At 50.6% G+C, this 16405-nt stretch overlaps 1 protein-coding gene across 3 annotated transcripts in view; it reads left to right on the top strand.

Moving 5' to 3' along the window:
• IGSF3 (immunoglobulin superfamily member 3) overlaps window positions 1-16405 on the top strand; it is a 92373-nt gene that overhangs the window by 57165 nt on the left and 18803 nt on the right. For 2 of the 3 annotated variants that reach the window (XR_014950091.1, XM_021541594.4), the window contains exons 3-6: window positions 2875-3285; window positions 4046-4435; window positions 6134-6535; window positions 10068-10472. Coding sequence is in view for 2 of the 3 variants with exons in the window: in XM_021541594.4 (XP_021397269.3) it covers window positions 2875-3285; window positions 4046-4435; window positions 6134-6535; window positions 10068-10472 (1608 nt within the window). In the remaining variant the exon portion in view is untranslated. The remainder of the gene's footprint in view (window positions 1-2874; window positions 3286-4045; window positions 4436-6133; window positions 6536-10067; window positions 10473-16405) is intronic. The other variant, XM_085560780.1, reaches the window with a different exon arrangement.

Here is a 16405-nt window from a genome sequence, read left to right as displayed (position 1 = left end):
CACTGCAAGTTGTCTAGTCCAGTCTCCCTGCTTGAGCAGGGTCCCCCAAAGCACATTAGCACATTACTCAGGGCTGTGTTCAGAAGGTTTTTGAGTATCTCCAGAGAAGAAGCCTCCACAGCCTCTCTGTGCAGCCAGTTTCAGCGCTCTTGTCATCCTCACAGAAAATAAGTTTCTCCTCATGTTTCTCTCCTCCTACTGCTCAGCACCACCTGGCTGCACCCTTCTGATGCCTGCCTGCCCTTCTGGCACTTGAATACATTGATGAGGTTCCCTCTCAGTCACCCCTTGCTGGTGCAAGCCAGTGGGGTCTGTGCCTTGGGAATAGCATTTTCTGTTCTACCACCTTCCCCCCTGACTGAACACAGCACCGAGGCACATCTTACAGTGTGAATAAAACAGCTGTTTGTGCATCACTGGCCAAGAATGAGAGTGATGGTGTGAAGCACAGAGCCTCACCACTGTCCCAGCCACCTCAGGGCTGTGGCTTGTTCCTCCCTGATCATCTGATCCTTGGAAAATGGGGCTTTCATTTATCAGTATATGTCAAGTCCTCCTGGTTAGGAAGGTGGCACTGACTGAAAATATGTCCCTGCCATGCTGACGTAAGACAACAGCCTGAAGGCTGTGTGTAACCCAAAAGGTCTTACCAGTTCCTCTAATCAGGAGGATCTTAGTTGGCTTTTAAAAGTAAAATAGCAGGAGGAATGCAGCACAGTGTGTCAGGTGTTACCACAGTTAAATTACAGCATTAACCACGTGCTGACACCTCCTGATTTTTCCCCAGGAGTGCACATTGCAAAAACTTGCCTATCTGGGATAAAGGATGCTAACCTTCCAGCCAGGTTATGACCTGGAAATACAAAGTCATGGTTCCAGATGACAAAATTATGTCTGTGCTAGCCTCCAGCATGCTCAGGGAATGGTGTGGTAAGTGCTTGCCTGAGACCCAGCCTTCAGACAGGCTTCCCATTGTATTACTCCCGGGAAGTGGGCAGCTCCACGTCTGGCAGGCCAAGTGCCTGTCCCCTCTTAGAGCATGACCTGGCTTGTCCTGCAAAGCCAGACAGGCTCCTGGGGTCAGCAGCTCCCTGTGCTTACCCAGAGAGCAGCTGTGCTGCTGAGCAGGGCTGGGGGCGCACAGGGAACTGGTGGGGTATGCAGGGCTCTCAGACTGGGGGAGGACAGGCACTTTTCCTTCACAGGTACCTGCCTTCACCCCGTAAGCTGTTGCACAGAGGTTCTGCATTCAAAGCATCTCCTCAGGAAAGTCACTCCAGCAAGATGATGATGATGAGGCTTAATTTATTTAAATAACACATGAGAAGTTTTAAGAGCTCATGGCTGGAGGGTGAAGAGAAAGGAGCCGTGTATCTGTGAAAATTATTCAGTAAGGTTTGAAATGAGAAGTTTAAAGCTTGTTGTGCAGGCATGGTGAACTGGCAAGGTTAATTGTTGCTGTCACCGCTGTCTGGGAGTCAGGGATAAGGGGGAAAAGGAAGTAAGAAGGATCCTGGCCAGAAACTATTGTCAGCAAGCAGGGGATGGGAGTTCCAGTGAGAGGGATGAGGGGAAGGGAGGGAGTAGATGTGTGGTGGTCACAGGAACAGAGACAACCACCTGCAATGTAAGCAGCCTTACAAGGTACTTTTCCTGTCAGGCAGTAACTGGGGTGGTGAATGTGTAGTAAAAGAAAATGCTCCCATCTGGACTGGATGTGGGAAGATTTCTCTCTCACTTACTCCCAACTTGTTCCTTTTTTTCTTTGTCCTCTTCTGATTTTGACTTTTCTGCCATAAATAATCCCAGAGGTTGTCTTCACTGCAGCTCATTGCTCTCTGTAGCAGTGCCTGAATGAAACAGATGCAGCTTCTGGCAGCTCAGCTAATTTTGTCAAACCATCCAGTGCTGTCAATGAAACCAAACTGAGATATGTTAATTATATTCCACTGGCATGTGGCAAAACTGTGGGCATTAACAGGCTCACTAACACTTCTTTGCCTGCAGAGCTGGGGAGAAGGTTTACATTCTTCTTTCCACGTGATGTTTCTTGAGACAGCAATGTCTAGAAAGGCTTCTTTATTAAAAAGTCTTATCTGCTGGTGGTAAAACCTTTCTCTAAATCCTAGTAAGGTTGGAGGGGTAAAGTTTTTGGTTTTTATCCTGAATTTAGCAATAGTACTTACTTTCCTCTGGTTAGTCAAGTGGAAAAGTAGCCAGCAGTTTTACTACAAAGTGCCTTGATGAGCTGGTCAGGATGCAATTGTATTGCTGCCCTTAGAGAAGCCAGTTCCCTCTGAATGCAGAAACCCCTTCCTTTGGCTGGAGGGGGTCATTAAAGGTGAAACAATACAAGCTTTGGAGAAGGGAATTTGATCTCCTGACTTTTTTATGAGGGAAGATTAAAGAAACTGAGTGTTTGGTTTGGACCAACCAGTAGCTGAAGAGGGGTGAAGACCATGCCTGAGGAGAGGATGAAGGATGTGGGCAAGGGCGGGGGGTGGGAGGAGGGGGTCACAGAACATGCTTGGGGGCACATGATGGAGGAGAGGCTCCTCCTGACAAAGTGCCTTGATGGGAAATTAATACAATAAACTGTGCTGCTCTGCAGTGTGGTGAAAAACCTTGTTCAGTTACTGGGGCCCACTGAGTAGGAATTTAAGCACCATGTTTGGAGCTTGTGCTGCAGGTCATGGTCAAAGGCTTTGGGGACACTTGTCTTCTTCTTAGCTAAATGTAGCCTTGCTTACACTTAATGTTTAATTGCAACTGTAAAAAGAAACTTCTCCCCTAGCTCTCTAAAGGTGTTTGGCCTTTACCCTCAGCATTTTGGGGTTGCTAACTCTGGGCTGTTTCTGTCCTGCTCTGCTGCAGTGATCCCGGACTCGCTGCGGGTGACAGCCATCCCGCAGACGCTGAACAAGGTGGAGCACGACTCCCTGGAGCTGAAGTGCGAGGTGTCCAAGAGCACAGCCCAGCACAGCCACGTCTCCATCGCGTGGTACCGGCAGCGAGGCAGCGAGGCGCCCGTCGAGATCATCTCCCTCAGCCGCGACTTCGTGCTGCGGGCGGGCAGCGCCTACGCCCAGCGACAGGCCACGGGCGACGTGCGCTTGGACAAAGTTGGGGAGACCACCTCCAAGCTCACCATCTACAACCTCCACCCGTCAGACCAGGGCGAGTTTTACTGCGAGGCAGCAGAGTGGATCCAGGATCCGGACGATTCTTGGTATGCCATGACCCGCAAGCGCTCCCAGGGCGCCATCGTCAACGTGCAAGCCACTGGTCAGTGTCTCCTCTGGCTCTTCTCCCTTGCTGGGCAAGTGGGAGGAGATGGAAAATGGGGCTGTGCCGTGTTAGGTGGCTGGAGTTCAGCTCCTTGCTTTGCAATGTGCCCCATTCAGGGGGCTGCTGGCAGGGTGAAACAGGGCAGAGGAGGACCCAGGCACTGCCTGCTGCCAAGGGGAGTGTCAGCAAAGGGCAGCAAAGGGGTTTGGATGGTAGGCTCTGTCTCCTGATGTGGTCAGGGATCTGGGGCTGGCACAGAAGCTAAAACATACATCTTAAGCACTTGGTACTAGCACAGGCAATGAGGATTTTGGTAAGTTAGGATGTAAGAGTGATACAGCAGGGAATAAAACAAAAAGTTTCAGCAAACGCTTTTATATCGCACAAGGTCCATTTACAAGTCAAAATTCTTCTCCTAGCACCTAGCACAGGTTCCTGCTGAGGAATCTAAAGACCCACCTGAGCTCTTTGTTCCTCTCAGATATCCCCAAAGGTTCTGCCTCTTGACTCTGGCTGAGCAGGGTGGGAGTAGGACTGAGGAAACCTTTGCTTGCTCTTTGCTTGATGGGCAAGAAGGTGCCTCTCTGGCAGCACAGCCCATCTGTTCTCCCACAGCAAAAACAAATCCCGAACCTTCTTACCTCTGGATGTACTTGTCTGAGGGATATTGGCTATGCAGGGAGTAGCAAATTGTGAACACTTGACATGAGGTGTACTGACTCTCCTTTGACATCCTGACACGAGTCTCTCTCCCCAGACAAGGAGTTCAGCGTCCGACTGGAGACGGAGAAGCGGATGTACATCGTGGGTGAGCCGGTGGAGTTCCGCTGCATCCTGGAGGCGCAGAACGTCCCCGACCGCTACTTCTCCATCTCCTGGGCCTTCAACAGCTCCCTCATCGCCAGCCTGGGACCTAACGCCGTGCCGGTGCTCAACAACGAGTTTGCCCAGCGTGAGGCCCTGGGCCAGCTCAAGGTGGCCAAAGAAAGTGACAATGTTTTTGTGCTGAAGATCTACCGCCTGCGCCTGGAGGACAGCGGCAAGTACAACTGCCGTGTGACCGAGCGGGAGAAGACCGTGACAGGGGACTTCATCGACAAGGAGAGCAAGCGGCCAAAGAACATCCCCATCACTGTCATGCCACTCAGTAAGTAGAGGCGTGCCCATCCCCTCCTGAGGGCACTGCTGTACTGGGCAGGTAGCTGGGAAAGGTGTGATGTGCCCAGACCACAGCAGTACAGGAGAAGGAGGATAGGAGTTCACATGCTGTTCGGGCTTGGAATCCCAGCTGGTGAGATGTATTTCTGTTGTTGGGAAGGGGTTGAAAAGGAGGGATGTGTGTCAGGTTCATAGGTGGGGAGTCATGCCCCCACCTTGGTAATGACACCAAGCTGGCAGTCTGTTCTTGAGCTGAAGGTACATGTGACAGCCTCTGACTTCCTCCTCACATCTTGCTCCTGGCCTTGCTCTGCAGGGAGCTGGGTGCTCTGTAAAGTACTCAGCGGGCATAGCAAGAAGACCAGCTTAGCCTTGGTTTATCCTAGGAGCTGCTAGGTTCCTACAGGCTGTTATGTGATCGTGCTTCAGCTGTCTTGCAAGACAGCTGTACTGGAAGAATCCAGGTGTGCTCCTTAAGCCCTGGTGCTTTTCAGCATGAAGCTCCGTCCTGGTCACTGTGTGTTAGCCAGCTCTGGTGAAAACAACTGGAGGCTTGCCTTAAATGTCTTTTATATTTGTGAGATAAACATGGTAAATACAGAAAAAAACAGGTTGAGAGGAGAGATTCCACTGACTCGTTCCTTGTTTTGCTCTCTGAAACTGGTAGCCGTGGCATGGTGAACCTTTCATGGGTTGCCCAGGCTATCATGGCAGTGGGCTTGGACCAAGTAGAAGGTAGCTGCCAGAGGATTTTGTGCTATATTGGCCTCTTACCTCCTAGATTTGAAGGGAAATGCAGCCCTTTCCTCTAGCTTTTTTCTCTCTCCTCATTTCTCCAAAAGAAATTCTATTTCTTTTTTCTCCTACTGATATTTGGTCTCATTTGTTTGGCTTTGAAAACCACTCTAGCTAGAAATCTTGCACTGGACAAATTTCTAAAATATATTGTTTCTAGACCCAGCCACCTTTCAGACAGATTTGATTCTTGCTTTTGATAAATCACCAGCTGTAGGAACAAATGTGATGATTTTTTTTAAGGGTACTAAGTGTACATAACTGTGATGGAAAGCAGCAGGAGTAACCTCAGTAACCCAGCACTCAGTATCTCTGAAAAACCAGCCACAAAGCCTTACACTGGGAAGCTCAAGATACCAGATTTTTTTTTTGAACGTTACCAAACAGTGATAGCTACCTATAGTGTCACGAACAGTGGGAGTCTGGGAGAGCTTCTCCCAAAAGGTGTTGGTAGGAATGGATGTGGCAAGATGGTGACCAGGATGATGCGAATTGAAAAAGCCGCAGGGCGCTGGAAGTTTTTTTTTTTTTTGGCAGAGCCAGTCGCACGCAGTGCATATTGTAGCAACAGAAATTCCCTCAAGTTTTGCTGAGGTCCCATCCTGGGCCTGTGAGCAGAAGACACGGCAATGTCTCCTGAGCCATAGGCAGAGATTTTTCCCAGCTTTGGCCTACACCTGCCTTGAGTGTGCAAGTCACCAGGAGCAGCTCGCTGCCCACCAGCTGTTTTTGGATGTGGTCACGCATGAGGTTAAGACGTGCCTGGACCCAAACGTGTGGGCAGTTTCCTGCACCTGGTGGAAAGCGTCTCTGGCCAGCAGCGTCCTTCTTGCAGCCCGAGCAGTGGCGAGTGTGTGTCATCTCCGCTGTGTGTATGCGTTTCTCTCCTTAGAGACCAGCATCTCCTTGGAGATAATCAACAACGCCACCAATGTCTTGGAGGGAGAGAGCCTGCGCTTTGGCTGCAACGTGCGCTCGGGCTTTGGGCCCCAGAGCCGCCTCTCGGTCGCCTGGCAGCTGGTGGACAAGCTGAACCGGCGCAGCGAAATCGTGCGTCTGGACCGGGAGGGCACCTTGCACCCCGGCCCCGCCTACGCGGAGCGCAGCAGCTACGGGGGCATCCAGGTGGAGCAGGTGCGGCCCGGCTCCTTCACCCTGGAGATCTTCAACAGCGTCAAGGCGGACGAGGGCCACTATGAGTGCCGGGTGGCCGAGTGGACACGGACACTGGATGGGGAGTGGCAGATGGTTGGGGAGCGGCACATGAGCACCCCGGTGTCCATCACTGCTCTGGGTGAGTACTTGAGGCGTGGGGGGCCCCGGGGCCATGGTCCCTCCCCCATGTGCCTGGCCGTCCCCCAGGAGGTCACCTGCAGATCACTGAGGCTGTTCTCAGCGCTCCTGCCTTTGCTTGCCAGCAAATGGAGGCACCCAGCAGCCTGCCCACGCTCTTTGTAGGTTGGTGCAAAAGGCCTGCATGCACCCGTGTGTGTGGGGGCGAAGTCTGAGGGGTGGCTGTGGCAGGAGCAGAGCAGGGAATGGCTGAGGAGAGGAATAGGGCTTCCAGTGTCCTTCAGAGGAGAGAGGCTGCCAGTCCTGTGATGCATCCTGCCAGTGCTGGAGCTGGGTTTTGGTCAGTGCAATGGTGGTGCTTCACCATGCACTGACCAAAACCTGTCCATGGATATCGAAGCCTCTTTGCCTGCCCTACGTAAACCTTACTTCTGCCCACACCAGATCAGGAGTGCAGAATGCTGTGCATCTGTTGGCCCAGAAGGCAGAAATGGTGGGCATCTCTTTTTAAGTGTGAGTCAGGAACGGCCCTTGCTGCCTCTGCAGGGAGGCACTAAGGTGCTGGCCCAGAACCACAATGTTGTCCATGACCAAAGTAAACCAGTACCTTGGATCATTTGCAGCTGGTACTCTGCTCTGCCAAGGTGCTCCTCTGTTCCAACACAGTGAAACCACATCCATTTAGGAGAGGGCAGGTAGGGAGTTTTGACATTGTGCGTGGATTGTGAGTTACTTTGGTCCTCTTAGGCTGGTTCCATAAGTGATCTGCAGAAGGCTGAAGAAGGGATGACTGCTTCTGTGAGGCCACTGATTTTCAGAATGCCAAGGCTAAGACAATCAGGGAGCTCTCCTGAAAGGTTGAGATAGGAATTTTGGCAGGAGAGTGGGGACTGTGTGGCTCTTTTGGTACTCTGAAGTATTAATCTTAAGCTTTGACAAGATATGTGTGAGACCAGACTTCAAAGTCATATTGTATTCTGATGAAAATCTTGCCTTTTCCCTCCTTTCCTCTCCTTTACTTTTGACCTCCTTTCAGAGGCTGTTTTGTCTGGACTTAAAAATCTTTTCTGTGTAGCTTCCAAAAAGCAAGTGAGGATGTTCTTTTGTAAAGAACTAAAGGAAGATTCTCATCTAGTTTCAATGGTGTCTTCCTCATGAGGTCAGCAGCATTTGGCTGGCTACAAGTCCCAAATGTCAGCCCTTCCCTTTACTCTGCCACTTTTAAAAGTCTTGAGATTAGGCAATGAGATTTTAAAATATGTCACTTCTACTCTTGTTAAAATTTAAGATGCTCAGAAGTGCACAGGAGTTCCAGAAGATGTGATGGAAAGGTTGTCCCACCTCCTTCGCTCCCCAGTCACCGGCTGTTGAGCATGTTCTGTCTAGTCTTAAGAAATTCTTAGGTTTCTTTAACTAGCAAAGCTGAAGTACCTCATAGAAATGTAGAGAAACCATTGAGTATTGTTTTGCTTCTGAATCTGTTGTTTTGGTTGGTTTTTGGTTTTTTTTTGTTCAGCTTCATGTTTTTGAAATGTCCTGCGAAACTCAAATTCAGGGTACTAAGAAAAAGCAGGAGAGGTTCATGGCTTCAGAAACTGCTGTCCTAAAAAAAATGCAGTAAATTTAGTGACACTCACATTACAAGTTAAGGTCTCATTTTTTGCCAGACTGCCAGGGTAAGAAACTCTTCAGCTGGTGATGTTCAGACCCATAAATCTAACCACAGGGTGGTTCAGAAGCAACAGCCAGAAAGAGAGATGTGCTGGCAGAAGAGACCAGATGTTCCTGAACTTCTGAGGCTCTTGAGTGCGTGGCATGGACTTAAGTCCCAGTCTGGCCATGGAAGGAGGAAGTGAGGGAGTGGTGTATTTTTGTATGGAGGTTTTACATAAAATCAATCCACTTCTATGCTTTTTGTACCAAGTCCCAAAAGAAGGGCTTTTCGTTTGTTAACTTAAATGCCATGACCATGTTGATGGAGTTGAAGACCTGAGAAACACACCTGGCTTCTGCATGACTTCATGAAGCTTCCTTGCCCAGGCAACTGGAGAGTAAACTTGATGAAGTCAGCTGGTCTTGGTGAAATTAAGTTGGCTTTCTAGGGCCTTCTCTGGCTCACGGTTTCTCTGAGCTGGGCCTGGTAACACACTTACTGGGGCAGGAGGGCTGCTGCAGGGTCTGAAGGTGAGGGCTTATATGGGGCTGAGATACAACAGCTCTGCAGGGGAGGCAGCCTGGGTCTCACACTGCCCTCCTGGGTAATCACTGAACATGCTGTGAGAGGTTTTAATCCCGAAGATTGACCTGTTTTCTCAGTAATTACACATCCTGGAGCTCTGGCACGGTGACGCCGTGGGGTTGCAGAGGCACTGCTGGGAGTGTGCAGATTTGGTAGGCTCCATGCTGTGCCCGGTCTGCCTGCAGCAGCAGGGAGCTCCTGGCTCATCTTTTCAAGCCAGTGGCAGGCTGAAGCTCCATGCTGATCCAGAAGATGTTCCTCTTTTGACTGGGCACTGTCTGGGGTCTCCTCAAGCAGTGGCAGCTCTGCTGAGAGCTGGGGTGGTCAGCACTGCAGGGAGAGGGGGAGCTGTCAGCCCATGTGGGATGCTCCATGCAGCCGTTGAGGAGGGGAGCGCTTCTTGGGCATGTTGGCAGAAGAAAACAAGGTCCCTGCTAAGTCTGCTGGCCACACTGAAGTGATTGGAAGAGAAGAAAATGTTTCTCTCTGAGGCTTGGAGCAAATGAACAGTGGAAATACTCTGCCTGAATATGTAAGCCCGATTGGCTAACAGGAATATGTTACCTTTTAATTACTAATAATCTGCTGATTTCAACTCCTCTAAAGAAACAGAGTGCTGGGGGTAGACAAGTCAAAATGTATTGACCAGCCTGTAGAGTGGCAGACATGTAAGAATAACTGCATAAAGCTGTCCTGGAATTGTGATGTGGAAGAGAACAAAAGCTGTATGAAGAACAGGAGCAGCCAGCTTCTCTTTCAGTTTGCCTCCATCCTGGGGTTTTGTAACCATTGCCACTTCTATGATGCATGTTTTGAAGGCTGCTACTTCTTGCTTTCCTCATTCTTCCTCCAGCTGCAGCAGCCAGATGCAGACCTGGGTTGGGGGACAGAGTGGGATGCCCTGCTCAAGAGGTGGATGTGGATCACAGGGGGCTGGTGCTGAGTAGCTGCTCTGCCAGGTGCTGCTCACTTGCCATTGTGCTGCTGCATTTCCATGCAGGGTTTCAGCAGCCTGCAGAGGCTGTGTCTCAGGGGATCTCACTCCTCTGGGCAGAAATCCAGGGCAATCCTGCTATGGCTGCAGCCTGTGCTCACTCAGGCAGTCACTGCTGCTCAGGCAGTACCACTTGTGTGTTTTTGCCTCTGCTTTTCACCTCACTTGGCCATACCAGATGAGAAGCTGACACAGCTGGAGTGGCTGATCACACCGCTGGATGACCACACTGGCTTTTGCATGCTGACAGCAGGGCCTCCATAGGCAGGTGTCTCAAAGCCCTCTCCTCTCTTCCCACAGAGGCCGGATTTGCTGTCACCGCCATCTCCCGCACCCCGGGGGTGACCTACAACGAGTCCTTCGACCTCCAGTGCATCATCAAGCCGCACTACCCGTCGTGGGTGCCGGTGTCGGTGACGTGGCGCTTCCAGCCGGCGGGCAGCACCGAGTTCCACGACCTGGTCACCTTCACGCGCGACGGCGGCGTCCAGTGGGGCGACAGGGCGGCGGCCTTCCGGACCCGCACGGCCATCGAGAAGGCCGAGTCCAGCAACAACGTGCGCCTGAGCATCAGCAGGGCCAGCGACACCGAGGCCGGCAAGTACCAGTGCGTGGCTGAGCTCTGGAGGAAGAACTACAACAGCAGCTGGACCAGGCTGGCCGACAGGACCTCCAACCTGCTGGAAATCAGGGTCCTGCGGCCAGGTGAGTGCCGAGGGCGTGTTGGAGGGATGGGGTACGTGCTGGTGCTGCAGAGGTCTCCTCTGTGCTAGGACTGCTCTTCTGGCAGTGACCGATGTTTCTCACTTGTAGCTGGCTCAGCTCTTCGACTGTGATTATGTTGGAGTTCTTTTATCCACCTCTGGGGAAGTGGGTCCTCTCTTTGCCTCGTGTATGCTGTTCCTGGGGTTTTCTTCTGGGAAGTGAGGTGGCTGAGCTCAGTCCAGTCTCTGGAGTGTTCCTGTGAGACAAAGGTGGTTTTCAGGTTGCCACCTCCATTTATCAGGACAGACTCTGAAAAGAGAGGAGAAGAATGGGGCAAACAGGATCAAATAGAGAGATGTGTTCCCACCAAAGCTGCATGTGCACCATAGGTAGGGTGCTGCATCTCTCATTCTGCTGGAGGCACCTTCAAAAACAGATGGTGATCAAAGAACCTGATTTTCATTCTCACCAGAAATTGAGCCCTCTTGGCTAAAAGCCTCCACAGCCATGGGTGCACACACAGAATGTGCAGCAGATACACAGGCACCTGGCATGGCAGGGACAGAAAACCTACAAGGTGCTATCCTTGTAAGCCACTGGAGTGAGTGAGCTGCCTTCTGTAGCTTGTCACTGATATTTTGGTGGTGTCCCTATTGTGCATGAACAGTGCAAACATACGTGACCACGGTAGCTGTGGGCTGCTGCTGAGCTGAATGATGTATTGCTGTCTTGGACTTAGGGATGGAATTAGTGTTTGGAGTGAGGCTTTTAACACCTTCAAGACTGTTGGCTCTGGTCCTTGCTGCATGTGAGTTCTCCTTTTGTGTTCCTGTGCAGAAGGACTCCTTCCTAGGATCCCTACTGGTTGGGCTTTATGTTTTTCCCATCAGTATCCCTCTTCATACTCCCTCCACCTTCCCCAACCCTGTCTTCAGACAACTCAGGGGATGCTGTGAGCTCAGGCCTTATGAGCTCTCCATCATTTTTCTTCCCTCTCTCTCCCTTGCCCTCATCTCCAGGTTAATCTTCTCCATTTATCTTGATTATGCTGCCTTGTAATACATGTTTTACTGCTTGCAAGGTCGAGTTGCTGATGTTCATCATTTTAGCTTACTTCTTTAGGAAGCAGTGTTGAATGGATGTGGTCCCTGGAGTAGCATGCTTCTTCACAGACCTGTGCATGCATATCTGTGTGTGAGGCAGAGAGGGAAAGAGAAATCCTTGATTGCAGCTTCAGGAAGACAGCCTGTGTGTCACAGCTCAGGGTGGCAGGCAGCTCAGTTAAACCATGCTCTGGCAGCATTTTGTTCTTTACTGGAGCAGTAACACTCAAGTGATGCCTTAACAGAACAAGTTGTCCAGGTCTCCATGGTTTTTACCTTTTTACCTCTCCTTGTCTCCCAGCTGCTCAGCAAACAACTGCAAAATAAGTCTTAGCTGACAGTTCAATGAGCCCTGCAAATGTTTGAAGCTTTATGGCTCACAAGTGGGGATAGAAGAGGGACTTCTCAGAGCTCTCTCAGCACCATGGCTGTACCCTCTCTGTGTTTTGTTACCATGTCCCAGGCAGCCTCTGGGAGTGGGTGGTTGATGTTCTCCATTAATGAACTGTAGGGAGCAGACCAGGGACAGCTCTGGTTCTCTCTGGTTTTGTATGTGGTGGCAGAGGGTTGTATTGTGTCATTCCTGGATGATCTCCAGAGAGGATCCAGGATGATATGGGAGACACCTTCCCCAGACACTTCTGAATGAATGAATGTCCTAGAGCCCTCCCAGTGCAACCTGTGCTGTGTGGGTGCTGGTTTTCAGATAAATATCCAAGTCTTCTCCAAAAAGGGTCATTCAGGACCCTGGAACGATTAAACAGCTGAGAGAGCTGTCTGTCTACTTCTGTTCCACTAGTCACTAGTTATCTGAGATGAGTTCAGGTTGCTGTTTGGTGTCTCAGTCCTAGCCTTTCCTTTGCCATTAGCCATGGCTGTCTGCCTTCACCCATATGCTTGGGTGACCTATCTCCACTACCAGTCCACTAAAGGACACCATAAAGAAGGCTTGTCTGGAGGTGTTTTGGCAAATGGAGCCAGCATGTCTTTCTGGACTCTAAGTTAACATGGGGATTCTAGTTCCCACTCCAACCCCTGCTCCCTGTTTGAGTGACCTTTCTATTTGACAGGTTCCAGGTGCAGACATGAAAGTCAGTATACGTCAACCTTTGAAGTGTGTTGAGGAGAGAAAGGTAAATAAATGGCAGCCTCCTTGCTTTGTGAAATCCAAGAAGAAATGAGCAGTATTTTGAGAAATGAAAAATGTAGGGGCTGAAGAAATGAGCAAGGACAGACAATGGCAGCATTAACCCAATTCTAAGTACAAGGTCTGCAGGCACGATGGCACAAGTCTCCTATGTGGCATCTGAGCCAGTTTTGGCCTTTGAGAGTGACATTCCTGATTCCTTGGGATCTTTTTGTTCTAAAGACTGGCAGTGTGAGGAAATTCCCTATAAAGGGTGCTGGCTGTGTGTGTGAGAGGTTATAGAGAATTTAGGTATCATCTAAGTTCACCAGCAGTAGCCCTGGGATCCACAGCTCCCTTTCCTAGCCTGCTGCTCAGTGTCATGCAAGCCTGCACACCTTGTGTTGAGAGCTCATGTGTGCTTTATAGGGACAGAGACCTGCACTGCTTTAGGGCCACTGCTGAGTTTTAACTTCTGTAGGCTGGGGCAATAATCCAGGCTGGTGTGGAGGGCTGTTAGACATGACTGGAGACCAGACTGGCTAGATAGCCTGTGGCTATTTCATTTCCCTACAATTCAGTGCTCTCCTTTTTACTTCCATCTCTCAAGGTGCCTGTTGTTTCTTTCTTGGTGAGCTCTTGTTGCAACAGAAGGGGAAGAACAGTAAAAGTACATCTCACTTCCCACCAGCTGCTTGCCTGAAACCAAAGCTGGCAGGAGACCATGCACAGTAGTGCAGCCTGAACTAGAAGTGAGCCCCCAGTGCAGGAGTAAAGATTTCTTTTGTGTTTGGGACTCCCCTTCTGCTGAAGTATCTGGCCTGCCTCTGGAAACCTGGGTCTTTCATCCCCACGGCCATCATCCCTTTCCCCTGAGGGTTCACCACCATTTTCCCATCCAAAGATATTGCTTTGCCCTTTGTCTTGCCCCTTTCCAGGTGGGGAAGAGCAGCCAGTATGCAAAGCTTAGTGGGCTGATATTTGGAGAGGACGTGTGTGGTGGCTCCCTGGCACTTACAGTTTCCTTGGGTTTTAGGGGAGGCAGAGGTAGCTTTTAGAGGAAGCAGGTGATTCCTTTTGAATCCAAGTGGCTCTCAGTGCTCACACTGAGATGCCAGCTGACCTCACTGTTCCCTGCCTCACACAGCACGGAGGGGAAACAGCTCTTGGGCTCTGGGGCCTGAAGGAAGGTGGTAGATAGGTTCAGAAAGGTCAAGGGGAAGACCCAAGGATTGTCAGGCAGGCTCTGTTCCCATTTCCTCCTTGGATCTTGTTTCTCCCTGCCAGGTGTCCAGGGATGAGACAGCAGGCGCTGTCTGGGAGCAGTGCGTGCCCATGTGGTCTGCAGGACTAAGACAAGGGCAGCAGACAGTGCACCACGGGGGCTGTGCTGCAATCTGGGCAGGCTTGGGTGTCTGCAGAGTGATCTCTCTTTTGGCAAGGAGGCTTGAGGCACATTTGTGCTGGTGTATTAAATTGCCATTGTCATTGTGTGTGTTACTGCACTTATCATTCCCCTGAAGCACAGATGAGGGGGTGATTCAGCAAAGTCCTGGGGTCTGAATGCTGGAGAGTGTATCTGGCAACAGCAGAATAAGAAAGCAGGGCTTTCACACAATATCCCCACCCTCAGAGCACCTTCTCACCCCTTTCATACTCATGCAGCTCTCCACCCCTCCATCCTTGCATTGTTCCTTGTCCTGTTCCTTCCTGACTAAATCTGGACCGGGCACTCAGGGAGAAGCTGCAATTGCTTCTATAAATCTGTCCTCTTGCTGCTGGGATTGACAGTTATGAACATGGGAGGAGGGATGGCAGGGGATGATAACTGAGCAGACACCAGGGATGCTGGGCTCCTCACTGCTTTTTTGCAAGCCAGTCTACAGTAGATTGACTGACCTGGGAGCTGTCGAGCAAACAAGGCAGTCATGCTCTTCATTAGAGCATTAATTAGCTTCCAGAGGCTCTCCAGGGGCTGCTTCTTAAAGTTTGGTTTATTAGAAGCTGTCAGGTTGAAACCATCATGGAGGGGGAGGATGGAGGCTCATCACTGGCCTTGCAAGAGCTGGAGGTGGCTTCTTCCTGAACCTTACTTTAGGAGTGGGGTGAGCCAGGGCTGTGCTAGCCCTGGAGCCCTGCATTCTGGTGGGTGCAGAGCCCTGTGCTACTTTCTGGTCTCCACAGGAAACCAGAGAATGGCTGTGCTGAGCTAGCAATGGCCAGAGAAACCTAATGAGTGGAGAATGAAGGACTCTTACCTCTTTGTTCAAGCCCATCCATGGCAGCCACAGAGAGACTATTCTGTCTCATGCTCCTCCTCTCTGAAGGCTCATTGACGAGCCAAGCAGTGCATGGTTGTGACTGTGCAGGCTTAGGATGCTGGGAGGATGAGGAGGGTACAAGGCAGAGGAGAACTGGAAAAGGAGGCTGCTTTATAGCACACTTAATGCTGGGAGAGGAGGACTTACTTTCAAATAATTAACTACCAAGACATTTGTGGAGTATAGTGAGAAGCTTTCCTTAACTCAGATATTTCTGTTAATGCCTTTATTCCATCTCATCTTAGTAATTCTTAGTAATTCCAGTTAAGGAAGCCTCTCATGGATGGATGTGAAAGATGCCTTTCCTACTACAAGTGGCCAGTGGGATACCGACCAGACTCTTGAGTAGAGTCTCAAACAAGTGTTTTCAAAGGCCACAACGTTTCTGCTTTAACCTGACACTCTTGCTTCTGGCAGCATCCAACAATAAAATTAAGCAAGGAAAGTTAATGAGCTGGAAACTTCCTTACAGAAGTGAAGTCTGGAAACTGAAGTTTGCTGCTTGTTTGATCCCAGAGTGGTTTTGCTCTGTAGAACAGCACTGCTTCCCTGCTTTACAGCTGCCTGCTCCATCTGGCAAATGGTTGTACTCCTGCTCGAGTGCTGAAGAGCTCAGAAGCGAGGAGCCTGTCCCTCAGCAGCAGTGGCTGTGGTGCAGAGCAGCCTCCTCTTCCCTGTGTGCTCAGGGACTTGCTCCTTTCCCTTCACTGCCAGTGGGGTAAGACCTGCTGTTCTTCCTCAGAGCTGCTGCTCCTTCTTTCCAGCACACTGAACACATGAAATGAAGGGGTTCAGTGTTGCATTACCCAGAGCTGTCCCCTTGCATGGACCTGCATTAGTGACCCAGCTGGGCCCTTTTTCTTCTGCAGATAGCAGAGGTAGGGTTGATTCTCCTACTCTTGCCCATTTGCCCTGGGGAGCTCTGTTGCCACACTTTCCAGGTCCTCTGGGACAAATACTCCACTTAGACTTGCTGTCACCTCCTTGGCACAGTTATTTATCCCAGGCCAGCACCCCAGGGTGCTTTTTCTCCACGTTTAGCCATCACTCCTTTCTCCAAACATCCCTGTCCTCCTGGGTGTAAGCAGCAGGGGAGGGAGCTCGTGCTGGAGGTGCTGCTGCATTCCTGATGCTGTACTGGGGACGCTGACACTGGCCTTGCAGGGTCAGAGCTGTGATTCACCTCTCCCTGCATTTGGTTTTCCTTTTGGGAGCAGTGCTGCTTGGCTCCTCTGAGAGCCTTCTGTAAGAGCCAGGTGTGTTGAGCTGATTGCAGCCAGTGATGTTCAGGTTTTCTCTTGGGACTCCAGCCTGGAAAATACACAGAGGAGCGTGACCTGAGAAGCTGAACTTTAATTGGATGTAGCATCTTGGATGCATTTC

This window comes from Lonchura striata, chromosome 1, assembly GCF_050655825.1.
Source record: "Lonchura striata isolate lonStrDom1 chromosome 1, ASM5065582v1, whole genome shotgun sequence".
Lineage (NCBI taxonomy): Eukaryota > Metazoa > Chordata > Aves > Passeriformes > Estrildidae > Lonchura > Lonchura striata.
Note: the sequence above shows the minus strand (reverse complement) of the source record. Positions and strands in the feature narration are given on the sequence as shown.